Source organism: Dromiciops gliroides, chromosome 2, assembly GCF_019393635.1.
Source record: "Dromiciops gliroides isolate mDroGli1 chromosome 2, mDroGli1.pri, whole genome shotgun sequence".
Taxonomy (NCBI): domain Eukaryota; kingdom Metazoa; phylum Chordata; class Mammalia; order Microbiotheria; family Microbiotheriidae; genus Dromiciops; species Dromiciops gliroides.
The window spans coordinates 666,884,104-666,900,403 of NC_057862.1; the positions used below are offsets into that span (position 1 = coordinate 666,884,104).

Consider the following 16,300-nt stretch of genomic DNA (forward strand, 5'->3'; position numbering starts at 1 on the left):
CACTTCCTGGATTCTCTACAACCCTTCAAGGCCCAAGCAATTGCCTTTCCTAATAAACCTCTATGGTTAGTGCTTTCTTTTTTTTTCTTTTTTTGCGGGGCAATGAGGGTTAAGTGACTTGCCCAGGGTCACACAGATAGTGTCAAGTGTCTGAGGCCAGATTTGGACTCAGGTCCTCCTGAATCCAGGGCCAGTGCTTTATCTACTGCAGCGCCACCTAGCTGCCCCCTAGTGCTTTCTTTCAACCAAAGTTACTCTGTCTTTATTTTGTCTGTATTCTGTATTACTTATCTATAGATATGTTGTATCCACCAAGTAGACTGTAAGCTTCTTGAAGGCAGGGTTTGTTTGTGTTTTTGTATCTCTAATGCCTAATAGCACACAATACATACTTAGTAAATGCTTAATGAATTCAACTGAAAATTGAATTGAAAGTCAGGGAAGAGACAGCATCTAACTTGGATCTCAAAAAAGGAGAATGATTTAAACTGATGGAAATAAGGAGATGATCCATGTTAAGCATGGAAGAATGGTTTTGTAAACCCATAGAAGTGGTAGAAGGTTGGAGAGGATGGAGAAAGGGCTGGAAGCCCCATCTGGCTAGAACATAGACTCTGTGAAGGAAGCAATAGGAAATATAGTTGGAAAGGTGGAATAGAACTATATTGTGGTGGGCCTTCGATGCCAAGAGAAGGAGCTTTATAATTTTGAAAAAAATACATTTACAGATATATTACCTTAAAGTTTTTCTGGTAGGATTTATACTGGAAAGCACGTTTCTGGAGGTCATCCAAAGTCACCTGTAATTCACCCAGTAGCACTTTTATCTTTGTTTGGTCGGCTGAAATGTCCAAAATCTGTGGATCCTGTGAAACAAAGAAAATTCTTGATTAACAATGGATAATAAGTCTTTTGGTTATGTGGAGGACTGCTCAAAGCTTGGGGTCCTTGTTGTATAATAAACACAGGAATTTGGAACCAGGGATTAACATGGAGAGGAAGACACTGAGCTTTTACTTAGGATTTCTGTTTCTCATCTCTCTCTCTTTCTTTTATTTGTATACAATACCAGAGACTTTGGGGGGTTAATAAAACCCCAGAACCATATCACTCTTGTGTAATTTCCTTTTATAGAACTACTACCCTTTGTTTGGGGGGTTACATACAATTAGCATCAAGAAATCAAGTAGGAGCAGTCTCTGGGGGTGCAGTCAAGATGGCAGAGGAAAGGCAGTAAGCTCTTGGAACTCACAACACAATTGCTCCAAATAATGCCATAGGACAATTCCTGGAGCAGCAGAACCCACAACAGAATGAGCTGAGATCATTTTCCAGCCAAAGATGGCCTAGAAGGTAGGCAGGAGGGGGCTGCTGTGCTGGGGTGGGAGTGGAACCCAATCCCTCGGTCACGCTGACACAGATCCAGTCCCAGGAAGTCCGAGCCAGAGAAAGAGACCCCTAGAGCCTCTGAATCAGCTGCAATGCCAATGTCATGTTGTCTGGAATTGAGTTCATGGTCTGGTGAGAGGGCTGAGATGGGGGTAGATTACAGGGGTCTCTGATGGCACTGAGGCAGAACTTGGGTGTTTCACTCCTGCTGGGAACCAGGAAGTAGGCTTGAATGGTGGTGGCCCATGTGGGGGAGGGGCGCAGGCTCATTGGAGCTAAGAACCACAGCACACAAAGTTTTGCTACCTGGTTAATTAGCAAGTTGGCTTGGGGTTATCTACAGACCAGAGAACAGGCCAGGAGAGTGAAGAACCTGCCCCATCTTAAATCATACCACCTGGGACATTCTGAAGCTTGGGACAGTGAAGCCTGAAAACAGTGACCCACCTTAAGAAGGAGTTAAAAGTCAAGTAAAAGACGGGCAAGATGAGCAGACAGAGAAAGTTGAGAACCATAGAAAGTTTCTTTAGTGACAAGGAAGATCAAGGTGCACCCTCAGAAGATGATAGCAACATCAGGTCTCCTACATCCAAAGTTTCCAAGAAAAATATGAATTCGTCTCAGGCCATAGAAGCACTCAAGAAGGACTTTGAAGATAAAGTAAGAGGGGTAGAGGAAAAAATGGAAAAAGAAATGAGAGTGATGAAGGAGGGTCATGAAAAAAAGTCAACAGCTTGAAAAGCCAAATTGGACAAATGGAAAAGTAGGTGCAAAAGCTCATTGCTTAAAAATTAGGATTGAGCAAATAGAAGCAAATGACTTTATGAGAAATCAAGACACAATAAAGCAAATCCAAATGGATAAAAAAAATAGAGGGCAATTTGAAATATCTCCTTGTAAAAACAGCTGACCTGGAAAATAGATCCAGGAGAGGTAATTTGAAAATTATTGGAATACCTGAAAACCATGATCAAGGAAAGAGCTTAGACATCATCTTTCAGGAAATTGTCAGGGAAAATTGCCCTGATATTTTAGAAGCAGAATAGAAATTGAAAGAATTCACTAATCACCTCCTGAAAGAGATCCTAAAAAGAAAACTCCCAGGAATATTATAACCAAATTCCAGAGATCCCAGGTCAAGGAGAAAATATTACAAGCTGCCAAAAAGAAACAATTCAAGTACTGTGGAGCCACAGTCAGGATAGCACAAGATCTAGCAGCTTCTACATTAAAGGATTGGAGGGCATGGAATATGATATTCCAGAGGACAAAGGAATTGGGATTATACCAAAGAATCACCTATCCAGCATAACTGACTATAATCTTTAAGGGGAAAAATGGGACTTCAATGAAAAAGAAGACTTTCAGGTATCTGTGATGAAAAAATCTGAACTGAATAGAAAACTTGACTTTCAAATACAAGACCCTAGAGAAACATCAAAAGGTAAACAGGAAAAAGAAATTAAGAGGTATGTTAAAAGGTTAAACTGTTTACATTCCTAGGTGGGAAGATGATATGTCTAACTCATAAGAACTTTCTCAGTATTAGGGCAGATGATAGAAATAAATTTAGACAAAGGGCATGGGTGGGCATTGATTTTGAAGGGATGATATCTGTAAAGTATTTCTTTTTTGTTTATCTTTTTTTTGGGATGGTTGGAGTTGGGTGACATGACTGGGGTTGTACAGTGGGTGAGTGTCTTGTGTCTGGGGCCAGATTTAGGCTCGGGTCCTCCTGGGTCCAGAGTGGGTGCTTTGTCCATTGTGTCACCTAGCTGCCCCATGGTGACATCTTTAGGGTAAAATTGAGGGGTGATAGTATTGAATTGGGGGAGTGGGAAGAGGAGAGGTAGAATGGGGTGAAATCCCACATGAAAGAAACAGGAAAGAGCTTATGGAGTGGGGGAAAAGATGGGGGAGGATCAGGGCAGTGAATGAGCCTTACACTCATCAGAATTGGCTCAAAGACCTTAATTTCATCAATTCTAAAAGATTAAGCTTATACTATCTATACTGTTACACAAAACACTTTGTAGGGGTAAATCTCAAGACACTTCCTGAAGAGCAATTCTTTCTTTCCCAAGTGAAACAATGAGAGCAAAGTTGGTTGAGCCAATGTATATTGACAACCACAAGGTATGATTATAAGTGCTTTGATTCCAAGTGATGGTACCAATTTCCCATACAACAAATGAAGAAAGGCTTTTTAAATACCTGAGCTTGCAGTTTTACTTCATTCACTTCATTATTTAGTTCTTCCACATCCTTGTTCAAATGTTGACAAAACAATTTAATGCTGGTGTCTCTTTCGCCCACTGACTTATCAATTGCATTTCGGACTGCAACAATTGATGGTTTCATAGTGGCAAATACGGCAAAATCTTCAGGGGGTGTAGGAACTTGATATAGGTCAATAAGCTTATACATTTTAGTAACGGTATCGGCTTCATCTTCAATACTTTCAATCTAAAGACAAGAGCATTCATTTTAGGAAACTCCCAATATTAATGTGTCTTATAATTCTGTCAAATCATCTGTGGACCTCCATAGTACAAAAATAACATCCTCTAAAGCCTAGGCATAGGAGATGAGAGTTTGCTGTTATAAGTAAATGAAATCTGGGGCAGCTAGGTGGCGCAGTGGATGGAGCACTGACCCTGGAGTCAGGAGTACCTGAATTCAAATCCAACCTCAGACACTTAACACTTACTAGTTGTGTGACCCTGGGCAAGTCACTTAACCCCAACTGCCTCACTAAAAAAAAAAAAGAAAGAGAGAAAGAAAAAAGAAAAAGAAAAAAAAGAAGTAAATGAAATCTGCAGTAACAAAGTTCATTTCATAAATGCAATGATATAAGCACAATCATTGCTGCACTGCATGGAAACTAGAACAAAGAATCTAGAATTATAAAGCTGGGAGAAATGTCTCTGTCTCTGTCTCTCTTTTGCTCTCTGTCTCTCTCTGTGTCTCCCTCTCTCTCCTTCTCCCCACTTCCCTCTCCTCCTCACCTTCAAACCTCCTTCTCCTGCTCTGGTCTGTATGGCCTTAATACTGGAGAGTATTTCAGGAGATGTAGGAGTTAAGTCACAAACTCAGACCAGGGACGACTTTATTGGCACCAGATGGTCAAGAAGTGATTTGGTGAATGTTTGTTTGGGATGATGGATGGCACACCTGTTCTTCCCCTTACATCTCATCTTGTAGCAAATGTTCTTTCCAAATAGCCTCAAGTATGTGCATAACCTGTTTAACAATTAGCTTCTATCATCCATTTTATAGCACCATCTCATATAGTGTTGGTTAGACATCTGGAATATAGTCTGCTTGCATGCACCATGTCTTATTGTCATGCATTAGTACAACATAGTGATTTATAAGCCCACCTGGCTGTCCAGAGAAAGGTGGGGATATTGGTCTATGGATCCATTAAGCCCCTCTCTCTCGCTGAGAAAAATGGCCTAACTATTCAATATGATCAATATGCCAAGTGTCCTATTGTCTATTGCCAAGATGAGGCCTTAATTCTCGCCCTGAATGATCCCTCTATTTCAGTGCCCTCTGCTCCCATCGGTGTGTTCCTTTCAGGATGTTTTTTTTTGTTTTATTTTTACCATTCAAGTGCTTTACTGTCCTACATAGTTTGGCCAACAACTGTAAGAAACAAGTTCTAAGTACCCCCCCCCCCAAAATGTTACATGTTCCTTCCAGAACATATTGAGGCCATGCCCTGGACAGCTATCCTTCACTATTCCCCCGGCTCTACTCCTGACTCTCCTCCTCTTTTCAGCTCCTTATTATCTGTTGTCTTTTTCTATTAGAAAGTAAGCTCCTTGAGAGTAAAGAATATCCTTCTTTTTTCTTGTTGTGGCATTTCTAGTATGTAGCATATGCCTAATACACAGGAAGCATTTAATAAATGTTTCTTGATTTGACTGTTGTAGTTGACAGATAATTGACCTTTAGAGAAAAGAAAATAGTCCTATGGACTAATCACACACACACACAAACATAAGACAGAGCTTACAGGCAGATCACTATGGAACATAGATGAAGATGAATGTCAATTTATGTAGAAGAGAATTTTTCTAAAAATGCATATTTTATGCAAAGTACTATTGCCCTGAGGATTAGGGTGAAGAAATGGTCTCTTTTAACTCTATAATTTCGATATGAAGTGATATGATAGATTATCAAATAGCTTTTATTTCATAAGACTAGAATTATAGTAGAAATATTTTTTACTACCTATCCTTAAAAAGATGTTTTTCTTCCAGAAGATATCCATAAAAACTGATGAAGTGTGATATTCATAAAGCATATCACAAATCTTAGTTCTATATAAATGCTAACTAATATTTGTGTCATGATTTATTGGAATCATGATATCATTAATTTTATATCTCCTTAAATCCATGATGTGTTGATGTATCTGGCACATATTACATTGCATTTTTTGTGGGGCAATGAGGGTTACGTGACTTGCCCCGGGTCACTTAAGTGTCAAGTAAGTGTCAAGTGTCTGAAACTGGATTTGAACTCAGGTCCTCCCAAATCCAGAGCTGGTGCTTTATCCACTGTGCCACCTAGCTGCCCAAACATTGCATTTCTTACACTTTGCATTTAAATCTCAAGTGTATAGTACACATTGGCAATGTTTACTATGAAGCAAGCTTAGAATAAGACTGAGGTTCATATAAGCAGTGCTAAGGTGTACTTGGCACCTTTTAATAGAAACAACCTTCAGCACTGGGACTGAAGACTCCAGGGTTTAAGTTCATATTGCCTGGGATTCTCTGAAATCTATTGTTTCTTATGGCACAACATGGGCCTCTTGGGGCAGTATGGCTTTACAAAAGTGAAATGACCAGAGCCAGGAGAGAAATTCATTCTAGGAGAGCAACACTGGCAAGAAAAAATAACTTGGAAAAAGTAAAGAACTCTGATCATTGCAATTATCAGCCATGTCTTCAGAAGACCTATGACAAAGCATGTGACCTGCCTGCCAACAGAAAGGAGATGAAAAGAAGGGAGGCAGACTTTTTCAGACACAGCTACTATAAGAATTCATTTTGTTGCTGCTTGCTTCGGCAGCACATATACTAAATTGGAATGATACAGAGAAGATTAGCATGCAAGGATGACATGTAAATTTGTAAAGAATTCATTTTGTTGGGCTATACTTATTTGTTACAAAGGTTCTTTTCCCTTACTTTCTCTTGGTTTTTAAACACATGGGGGGTAGGGTGGGAGGGGAGGGGTAAGGAGGGTAGTAAAAGTAAGGATTAAAAAAAATATAAGGGACCATTGTAACATTTTTTAAAATTCACAGAAGAAAGTTCAGAAGGAAGCACAGAAAAGCAGGATAGTTTTGAAAGTAACATGTATAATTAATTACATGCTTTTAAAAAAAGGGATGTGAAGTAGAAAATAGCTTTCTCATTTAGAATTCTATTTTTATGTTCTGCTGTATGTATAGAAATATTCTTTTTTTGGTGTTTAAATGCAAAACTTCTAAAATGTATGACTAAAGATAAGGAGACTTAGAAGAGAGATATTGTGAAAGTAAAAAATGACAAGATCTGGCAACAAGTTAAATATATGGGATAAAAGGGGAGATTTGAGAATGGCACAGAGATGGAGAATCTGTGTGCCTTCAATAGTAATGGGGAAGGGGGCAGCTAGGTGGCACAGTGGATAAAGCACCAGCCCTGGATTTAGGAGTATCTGAGTTCAAATCCGGCTTCAGACACTTGACACTAGCTGTGTGACCCTGGGCAAGTCACTTAACCCTCATTGCCCTGAAAAAAAATAGTAATGGGGAAGTTCAGAAGAAGGGAGAGCTGGGGGGAAAGGTACCAAATTCTGTTCAGAATATGTTGAATTTCAAGATACTATGAGTTCAAAATGTCTAATAATCAATTGGTATTAAAGTTTCAAAGAAGGACTAGGACTGGATCTTTGAATAATTTGCATAAAGATAGTAACTGAGCCTATGGGGAGTTGACAGGATCACCCTGTGGGAGAATATAGAAAAAAAAAAAAAGAACAGGGCCTGGGACATGGTCTTGGGAGTTAGACACCCAACATTAGTGGACATGACATGGATTTCAATCTAACAAAGGATACTGAGCTGGCACAATAAGATGGGTAGGAAGAAAACCAAGGGAAAGCAGCAGCATGAAAGCCCAGAGTCTTTAGTACAGGAATGATAGAATAAAATCTAGGTATAAAGAAGACCAAAGTACTGCATATGGAGTCAGGAAGACCTTAGTTCAAATCTCAATCTAGATACTGACTAGCTGGGCAACTCTAGACAAGGCACTTAGATTCACAGCCTTAGTTTACTCACCCATAAAATAGAAATAATAATGGCAAGTATACCTCATCCAGTTGTTGTAAGGACAGAATGAAATAAGATATGCAAGAATTTTGCAAACTTCAAAGTGTTATAGAAATAAATGTTAGCTATTTTTATTAGCTACAATTAATTATGCAGCCCTGTGATGGATGCAGTAGCAAGCGGAGATTATCAGGTGCCTACTTCAGTAGTCCAAGCATAAAAGCCTTTACTGAGATGGTGGCAGTAGGAATAAGTACACGTTTCATGATGGAAAAGAATGAGTTACATAAAAGAGAGGAATAAGATGTATCTATTAATATATACATTTATACAAAACATATATGTATATATGTTTGTGGGTATATGTGTATGTCTGTGTGTATACACACACACACATACATAAACCCCCATGTTGTTCCTGTTGTTCAAAGTCACATCTGAAGACTGTGACCCAAGTAGTCCTGTATATTCCCTAAATTTATGTTGCATAAGCATATTCAAGATATGACACTTTGATAGCAAATACAAAGAAAGAATTTTACTTCTCCAAGGTAGTTTCTACACCCACAAGGTATAGACCATTAATTTGTATTAGGTTATGAGAGAAATTACTATTAAAAAAACAAATTATTAGGATCTCTCACCTTTCCCAAAAAATTATGCCACCTAGACTATCTTATCTAGGTGGAGTTGTTGCCCCATCCAACTAGAGAATCTTACAAAGAATTTAATCAGCAGTGAATTTTGGTCCATATTCCACTCAGGCAGGTCTGAACAGAGGTGGACCCCCTTTTGTCTAGATTGCAAGGCGGGGCATTGTTTGGATAAGAGATAAATCTCTTTGTCCAAGACAGAACTCTCATTAGAATAGGCCCACCTCTCATTATAATATTCATTCTTCTCATTAGTTGTTAACCAGTCAGAGTTGATTGCTACCCTTAGGAACACCCACTCATCCAAGGGCATATAAGCATTGAGTGGGTTCCATGGGCATTCAAAGGCATTCAAAAGTGTCACTGATCCCTTTTATTAATCATATGCTAGTATGATTAATAAAATGATTAATTACCCAGAAACTATGTCTCTCAAACTTTTTATATATCATAGTAAGCTACTCACCCTTTCCTGGATTTCATCAAGGAAGATCAAACTATTAACATATTCTACAGTTGCTGATGGAACAAACTCAAGTCTGTATTCTGCATCTTGGGCCTCTGAGATAATAGCATCCACTTTTTTCTTGCTTTGGAGGGGAAGCATGGTATTTATAACCTAAGAAAGCAAAACCAGTGAATGAGCATCTTGAAATTCCACTCTTTTTCTGCTGAACATTTTAGATTAACCTTGATTGTTAGACTATTAGCTTCTTGAGCACAGAAACCATTTTCTGTTTTGTTGTCCCATTCCCAACCCCATATATGGTAACTGGCATGACTAACGTAGTTCATGGGGGTGTCATTGTGAAGTGTTCCCAGGTGTATTGATTGAATTCTGAGATTTTTGAAAGGGGCTTCCTTTACATATAGTAAATTAGAGGGAAGAAGATAAAATCATAAAATTTTAGGAATGGAAGAACCTTCCAGATAGTGAAGTCCAATACCCTCACTTTACAGAAGAGGAGACTGAAAGCCAAGGAGGCAAGATAATTTGTCACACTGCTAAGCAGTGACTGCGTGGGGGCCTAGAACTCAGGACTCTTTGTTCTGTGTTCTAGCTACTACACCACATTGACCTTCTGGAGGTATAGCGAGTCTTCCTGCCTATGTATCCAGGATACCCAACAGTACATGAGAACTATATTAAATTTCTGTATCACTGAGATTTGTCAATGTAGAGGAAAATCTCTAGGCATGATTTCATGCTACAGGAGGCCCTCCTGATTCCACAATCCTTAAGATGTTCTAAAAAAAGAAAAAGAAAAGAAAAGAAAAAGATGTTCTTCCACATCCTGGATAAAATTAGAATTCCAGGGATGTAGGCCCACACCCAGAGAACTGAACTATCACCCCAGAACTCCTGGGGTTTGATAACTCCATGGGAGGTGGGGAGAAGGTTGAGAGAGAAGGCTCATCTGGAGGAAAAAAGTTTGGAGGAATATCCCTAAAAACTTGTAAAACTGGGCTTTTGATCAACCCTTTCATAAAACTGGGAACAGAAAGGAAGAAGATAATATATTTTGAAAATAAGGAATGCCAAATGGTCTGATGCTAATAGTAAAATACTGTCAACATTAGAAACAAAATACTGCTTAGGAACTTGTGCTATTCTTGCAATATGTGACTTGCAGATAAGAATAGAGGCTACACAATTTTCTGTGTACTTACTTCCAAGCAACGCAAAGGTGATGGAATTAGTTTTTCTTTCATTTTTTTGGTATCAATAAGCAATAATCCTATATTTCTGGTAGGCTTTAGACCTAAGGCATCCTTGTGTTCTCGATGATATTTTTCTAGTTGATCAGCAAAGAAACGAACACCTATATAAAAGAATTAATGTTCCACAAACAATGTGTCAGAGGTTCAAGGATTTAAATATTCAACCCATCATGGATTTCTTTAATATATAGATTATGCTATATTTAGTGTCTGTGCTTAGATACTTAGCAATCATTTGATTTTTATAGTCAGTGTTGGAGGGCATGTGGAAAGACAGGCACACTAATAAACTGTTTGTGAAGCTAAGAAATGATTCAGTCATTCTGGGAAACAATTTGGAATTATGCTAAGAAAATAACTAAAACTTCTATATACTTTGACCCCCTAGATACTAGTGCTAGGTATATACTGTCATTTTTGAAAGACAGGAAGGTCATATGCATAGCAATGGCTAAAAAAATTACATGAATGTAAAGGAATATTACTAGAACACAAAAAGGTGAAGTCTAAGAATTCACAAAAGCACAGAAATACTTAAATGAACTAATGCCCAACCAGGAAAATAATGTGTACAATGACTACAACAATGTAAATGGAAAGAATGCACAAAAGAAAATGAAAATGAACAATGTGTAATCATAATGACAAAGTCTAGCCTCAAAAAAGAAAGGAGATAATTCATCTCCCTCCTTCCCTTTTTTTCAGGAGTGGGAACTATGGATGGATATGTAACATTGCATACACTTTCAAACTCAGGTACTGTATGGGTTAGGTTTGCTGAACCATTTTTTCTCTCTTTTTAAAAATTCTTTGTTACAAGAAATTACTGTATGGGAAGAAGGCTATATTTGGAAAGGAATATAATAAAAATATAATTTAAAAAAATGGAACATCCAATTTTACATGTGTAGTTTTAAAAATAGGAAATGTGAAAGTTCAGGAGTTCTCTTGTCCCAGTATCTACCATCTTTCTTTTCTTTTCTTTTCTTTTTTTTTGGTGAGGCAATTGGGGTTAAGTGACTTGCCCAAGGTCACACAGCTAGTACGTGTCAAGTGTCTGAGGTCACATTTGAACTCAGGTCCTCCTGACTCCAGGGCTGGTGCTCTATTCACTGCGCCACCTAGCTGCCCCCTACCATCTTTTCTTAATGTGATTATGTTGAAGGCTAGTTGGTGTAAGGACCTTAGCCTCCCCCAATAAAGGAAGAAGCTAGTGGAATGGCTCAAATCTCCTGAGTCACCCACCTGAAGTAAGACCTATGTTAACAGCCCTAAGCTACTTTTCTTTCTGTAGGGGAGTATGAATGTCTACTAGTTGCCAATTCCCAGGCATCACCCCCCCCCCCTCATGAATCAGCACCATGGCCAAACACCTTGGCTTACACACCAAACCCAGGAACGCCCCTCCTTTCCTTCAAAGTCTGGTCCTATTTGAACCAGGTGACATCCCTATAACCCCCCCCCAGGATTTTTTCTGGTCTTGATTCCCCTTGCCTTTAGTCCACTGTGCACCTGTTTCCACCATCCCTCACTGCCCTCCTTTTAGGACTCTCTCTCCTCAATAAAGCTGGCTCACTCTTCTCTCTGTTGACCCTGTGTTCTGTCTTGGGCTCTGTTCTTCCTCATAATGCACCTGGGAATTCTGAATCTCCCTCAAACTGCATCAGGACAACTGGATCTTCCAGAACCACCCAGGGGGTGCTCCTTTGAGGATAGCGGCTTGTGCCAACAGAATCTTTAGTAATTCCATTTGCCCCTGACTCTGGCACAACCTTGTCGTGATCCCTTTTGGCCCTCTGCTGGGATGTGACTTGCAATGCTGGTTTTTTTACTCTGGCCCTATCAGCCCAGAGAGACAATCAGACAACAAGCCTTTATTAAGTGTTTACTGTGTACCAGGGCCTCTGCTAAGCACCAGGGGTACAAATACAAGCAGAGAGAAAGAGCACCAGGAGCTTCCAGTCTAAGCAGAGAAGAAAACCCCTGAAAGGGAGCTGAAAGGCAGGGGTACCCCCACAAGGCCACGGGGGCAAAGTCTGGAGCATCTGGCCTGGGGTCGGGGGAGCAATGCAGCGGTGGAGAAGGGGCCTGTGGAAATGGAGTGAGGAGGCCACTAGGGCCTGGTGGCAGAGTTTGGAGAGATGGAGACAACTCCAGAATGGAGGGTCTGTAAGAGTATTCCACTTACAGTACTGCACTTTACAGAGTTTAGCTTATCACAGCCTCACAACAACTCTGTGAATTAGTTGCCACAATTATTCCCATTTTACAGATGAGGAAACTGAGGCTGCAAGTGGTTCAGTGATTTGCCCAGGTAGTGGATCTCTGAGGCAGGGTCCAGATGTCCTTTCCATTATTTCACCTAACTGCCATCTTCCTCTAAGCCAGGAGTCTCCCAAGTGTGTGTGTGTGGGGGGTGTACTTCTCATGGGAGAACAGTTGAGGAGTTGTTTACAGCTGGTGATAGCCATCAAGGGTCTTTCCCCCGCCTATCTGTGTTCTAGAAATGATGCGTTGGACTGTTCACCACACACTTCTCTACAGACAGGTGGGAAAATGGTCATTTCTTACTTGAGCCCAAGCCATACACCCCCTGCTCATCCTTGTCCTCCCTTCTCCCATGTCCACTGGGGCAGTAGCTTGTGCCTGGGAAGTCCCCATTTCTTGAGATGAAGCAAGAGGAAGCTGCTTGGCCTAGCCTGGCATCTTGCCATCTACCCTCCTGCTGCCCCTGCTAGTGACTTCCTTCTGAGATGACTTCCCATTTACCCTGGATACCCATCCTATACCTATGTTGTGGAAGGTATCTTGTCTCCTGGCTTAAAATGTGAACTCCTTGAAGGAAGGCACTGGCTGGCTTTTTTGATCTTTTGGGGATTTTTGTCTTTCTTTGTATCCCCAGAACTTAGCACGATGCCCTACACACGGTAAGAGCTTAATAAATGCTTGATGACTGACCAGAAGAGCTACCCTCCAGATCCAGGACCCTAATCATTCTCCCCACTCTCTGATTTCAGGGAGGATGGAAACTTACTAGAGGCATTTTGACAAACACCTTTGCATAACTGATGGGTGAAACAGAAGAGTGAGCAACATAATTTAGTTACTATTGCTAATGATGCACTTCCATTTGGATACATGTATTTTGTGTGGTATCTCCTTCAGCTACAAGTATCAAATGTACCATTCCTAAAACAGCTTTTACAGTAAATCCACCATAAGCCAAGATTTTCAAAAGCAATGAAGCATATTCAATCACATGGCTCTCATTAAACTAGTATGAATAATTTATAAGTATTGATAATATTCTATTGGGAGCAAAAAGGATTTGTATCAATAAAACAAAATATTTTAAAATATTTATTGCATGGGGCAGCTAGGTGGCACAGTGGATAAAGCACCGGCCCTGGATTCAGGAGGACCTGAGTTCAAATCTGGCCTCAGACACTTGACACTTACTAGCTGTGTGACCCTGGGCAAGTCACTTGACCCTCACTGCCTCACAAAAAACCCCCCCACATTTATTGCATTCAGGTGAGACCCCTGGGTGTCTGCCAAATTCCATTATTTTACCACATGCCATAAGACCTATATATAATTTATAACTAAATTAAGGATGCATATATAAGGAGGGTATGCTCAATTTTTCAACAGTTTTATTTGGCGGGGAAGGGGGTCTCAGAGACAAGAAGTACCTGAATATCAAAAGCCACGTCAGACTCTCCATCTGTCAATTCCTAATTGTGCTGGAAATGGCCAATCCAATTTTACTCCTGCATGATATCAGGTTACTTCTCAAACCACCATTTATAGTCCGGAATGATGTTTCAGAGGAAGAGGGGACCTATGCTCCCCTAAAATTCTCCAGTGTTTCACTGTGGGGAGAGGGGACCCTTGGACTCTCAGAGCTATAGGAGCAGGCCCTGACAAGTTGAAGTGCCTGAAGAACTGGTCCAATCATTAGTAAGGACTAATAAAACTTACCAGGTTCCTCTTTTTGCAGAGCATCTAAATCGAGACTTTCATTTTCCCTATAAAACAACTGGAACTTTTCAAAAGTAGCTGCGTAGATGTTGGCAGTCTCAAATGCAGCATGGATGGCTTCCTTAAGATTAAACAAACCCATAAAAACAGAGATCATAACACATGTTTTCTGAGCCTCTGAGCTTGGTGAATACAAGAAGAAACACAAAGCTATTAAAAATCAACATTTTTCTGGCTCATCGGAGAGAGGAGCCTTCCTGGATTTGAAGTCTTGGGCTCAAGTCCCACCCCTGACATATACTGGTTGTGTAACTCCGGGTAAGTTTTTAGAACAATGGTAGATACGTCTGCCATAGGCATGCATGACTTACAATTGTACCCCTATATACTTACAACTTGCCTAATATATGTGGAAGTCCTCAGCTTCTCTCTGCCCTATCATGCACACTCCTCTCTTTCAAAAATTGTGTTCCAAACTCACATTAACAACAATAATAATAACAACAACAATAATAATTCAAGATTTCAAAAGATATGGTGCTGCTAAACCATCTCAGTTTCTCATTTATCTCTTTAGTGATCATTACTTCATTAGGGAAAAAAGCATATTGTTAATGGCAGATCTTCCTTGGAAATAAATATTTTGTTGTGGTCTCATACTTGTGTTGTAACTGGGATTGATTTTTGAAGAAGAGACACTGACGTTTCAAATTATGATACTTATAAATTAAGCAAGGTTCCTTACATGAGAGGCACCTAGGGGGACACACTGGGTAGGGCTTTAGGCTTCAAGTCAGGAGGACTTCAGTTCAAATCCAGCCTCAGCCACTTAGTAGGTGTGTGACCCTAGGAAAGTCACGTTATTTCTGCCTGCCTGTTTGCTCATCGCTAAAATGGGGATAATAGTAGTATTGCCTACTACTAGTAGTCAGGATCAAATGAGATAATAATTGTAAAGTGCTTCGCCAAGTGCATGGCACATAGGAAGTGTTAGCAATGATGATGGTTGTGGTCATGATGGTGACCACAGGTAAAGTAAGGGGGCAGGGGGAGAATCACTGTTGATTTTCAGTCATTTTGGTAGAAAAAAAGATAAATATACCTTTATTTTAAAAATTATGGAATGCAGGTATTTGTCATCCTCAAACACAACTGCTAAACTTGGACCATCTCCACAAGTCTTTTCTTCAAGTTTGTTGTTAATAATAGGACGGGTGAAAGAATCGAAATAAGGATCAGGTACCAGATTAGGGACTGATAGAACAGTAAACTCAAACCGATGAATAGTATCTGAAATACCTTCCTGTTGGGAAAGACAAAGACCAAGAAACATTTCCATGAGTGTTACTTCTTTAAAATGCTGGGGGAAAAACCCCACCAGCATTCATAAATTCATAAATCATACCTCGTGCAGAAAGTTTTCCTTAACTTTCACAAAGGTGTGGAACTTTCTGGTCTTTGTTAGGTTTTATCACTGATGGGAAATGAGCATTTAATTAATAGAATTAAATTAATTAACTAATAGAATTTAATTAAATTACTGTAATTAAGTAATATAATTAAAATCAAGTAAAGTGGAAATATGCATGAATGTGCATATACAAAAGCCCCCCAAAAGCCATTAGAAAATTCATTCATTAAGTTTCCATTTATGTTTCTGTCAATGCTAATCATAAGAATGTGGGCCTTAATGTCAGCTCATGAAAGTACTGGCTAAACCCAAGTCTTTACTATGACTTCTGGGAGTGTGGATGGGCAAAATACCTGCTTCATATTTTCATTTACTCGTAATGCCCAATGGTCATAATCAAGGTAGCCCAGAAGGGGCTTTAGCTTAATTGAAAGGAGGAGGAAGAATTGAGTGAGATTTGGAAGGCTTTGAAAGTGTGAAGAAGGCCAAAGCTGGAATTTGGGGAGGAGAAATTTAGGGAGAAAATGACAAATTGATGATGAGAAGCTGAAGGAAAAGTGACTCAACTGGAAGGAGAAGGATTTGATCTGGAGGAATCAGTAAGAAGGAGAAGTCTTTGAACAGGATCAAAGGAAGAAAAGAAAGGACGAGGTGGAGGTCCTAAGAAGGGGTCTGAAGGAGGAGAAAAGTAGAGGGAGAAGGACTTAGGCAGAAGGAGGAAAAGAGGAAAAGGATAAGACAAGACAAATAAGAAAAAGGATAGTAAAACCAATTGGTAAGGCAAGGGGAGAGGTGAGTGAG

At 39.8% G+C, this 16,300-nt stretch overlaps 1 protein-coding gene and 1 pseudogene across 1 annotated transcript in view; one reads left to right on the top strand and one right to left on the bottom strand.

Annotated features, from left to right (window-relative positions):
- DNAH6 (dynein axonemal heavy chain 6) overlaps positions 1-16,300 on the bottom strand; it is a 211,021-nt gene that overhangs the window by 173,369 nt on the left and 21,352 nt on the right. Inside the window, exons 10-15 of the mRNA XM_043981262.1 lie at positions 15,191-15,391; positions 14,089-14,209; positions 10,054-10,205; positions 8,849-9,001; positions 3,604-3,855; positions 738-866 (exon numbers count right to left, since the gene is read on the bottom strand). Of these exons, the coding sequence (XP_043837197.1) occupies positions 738-866; positions 3,604-3,855; positions 8,849-9,001; positions 10,054-10,205; positions 14,089-14,209; positions 15,191-15,391 (1,008 nt within the window). The remainder of the gene's footprint in view (positions 1-737; positions 867-3,603; positions 3,856-8,848; positions 9,002-10,053; positions 10,206-14,088; positions 14,210-15,190; positions 15,392-16,300) is intronic.
- On the top strand, positions 6,463-6,561 carry LOC122744998 (annotated as a pseudogene).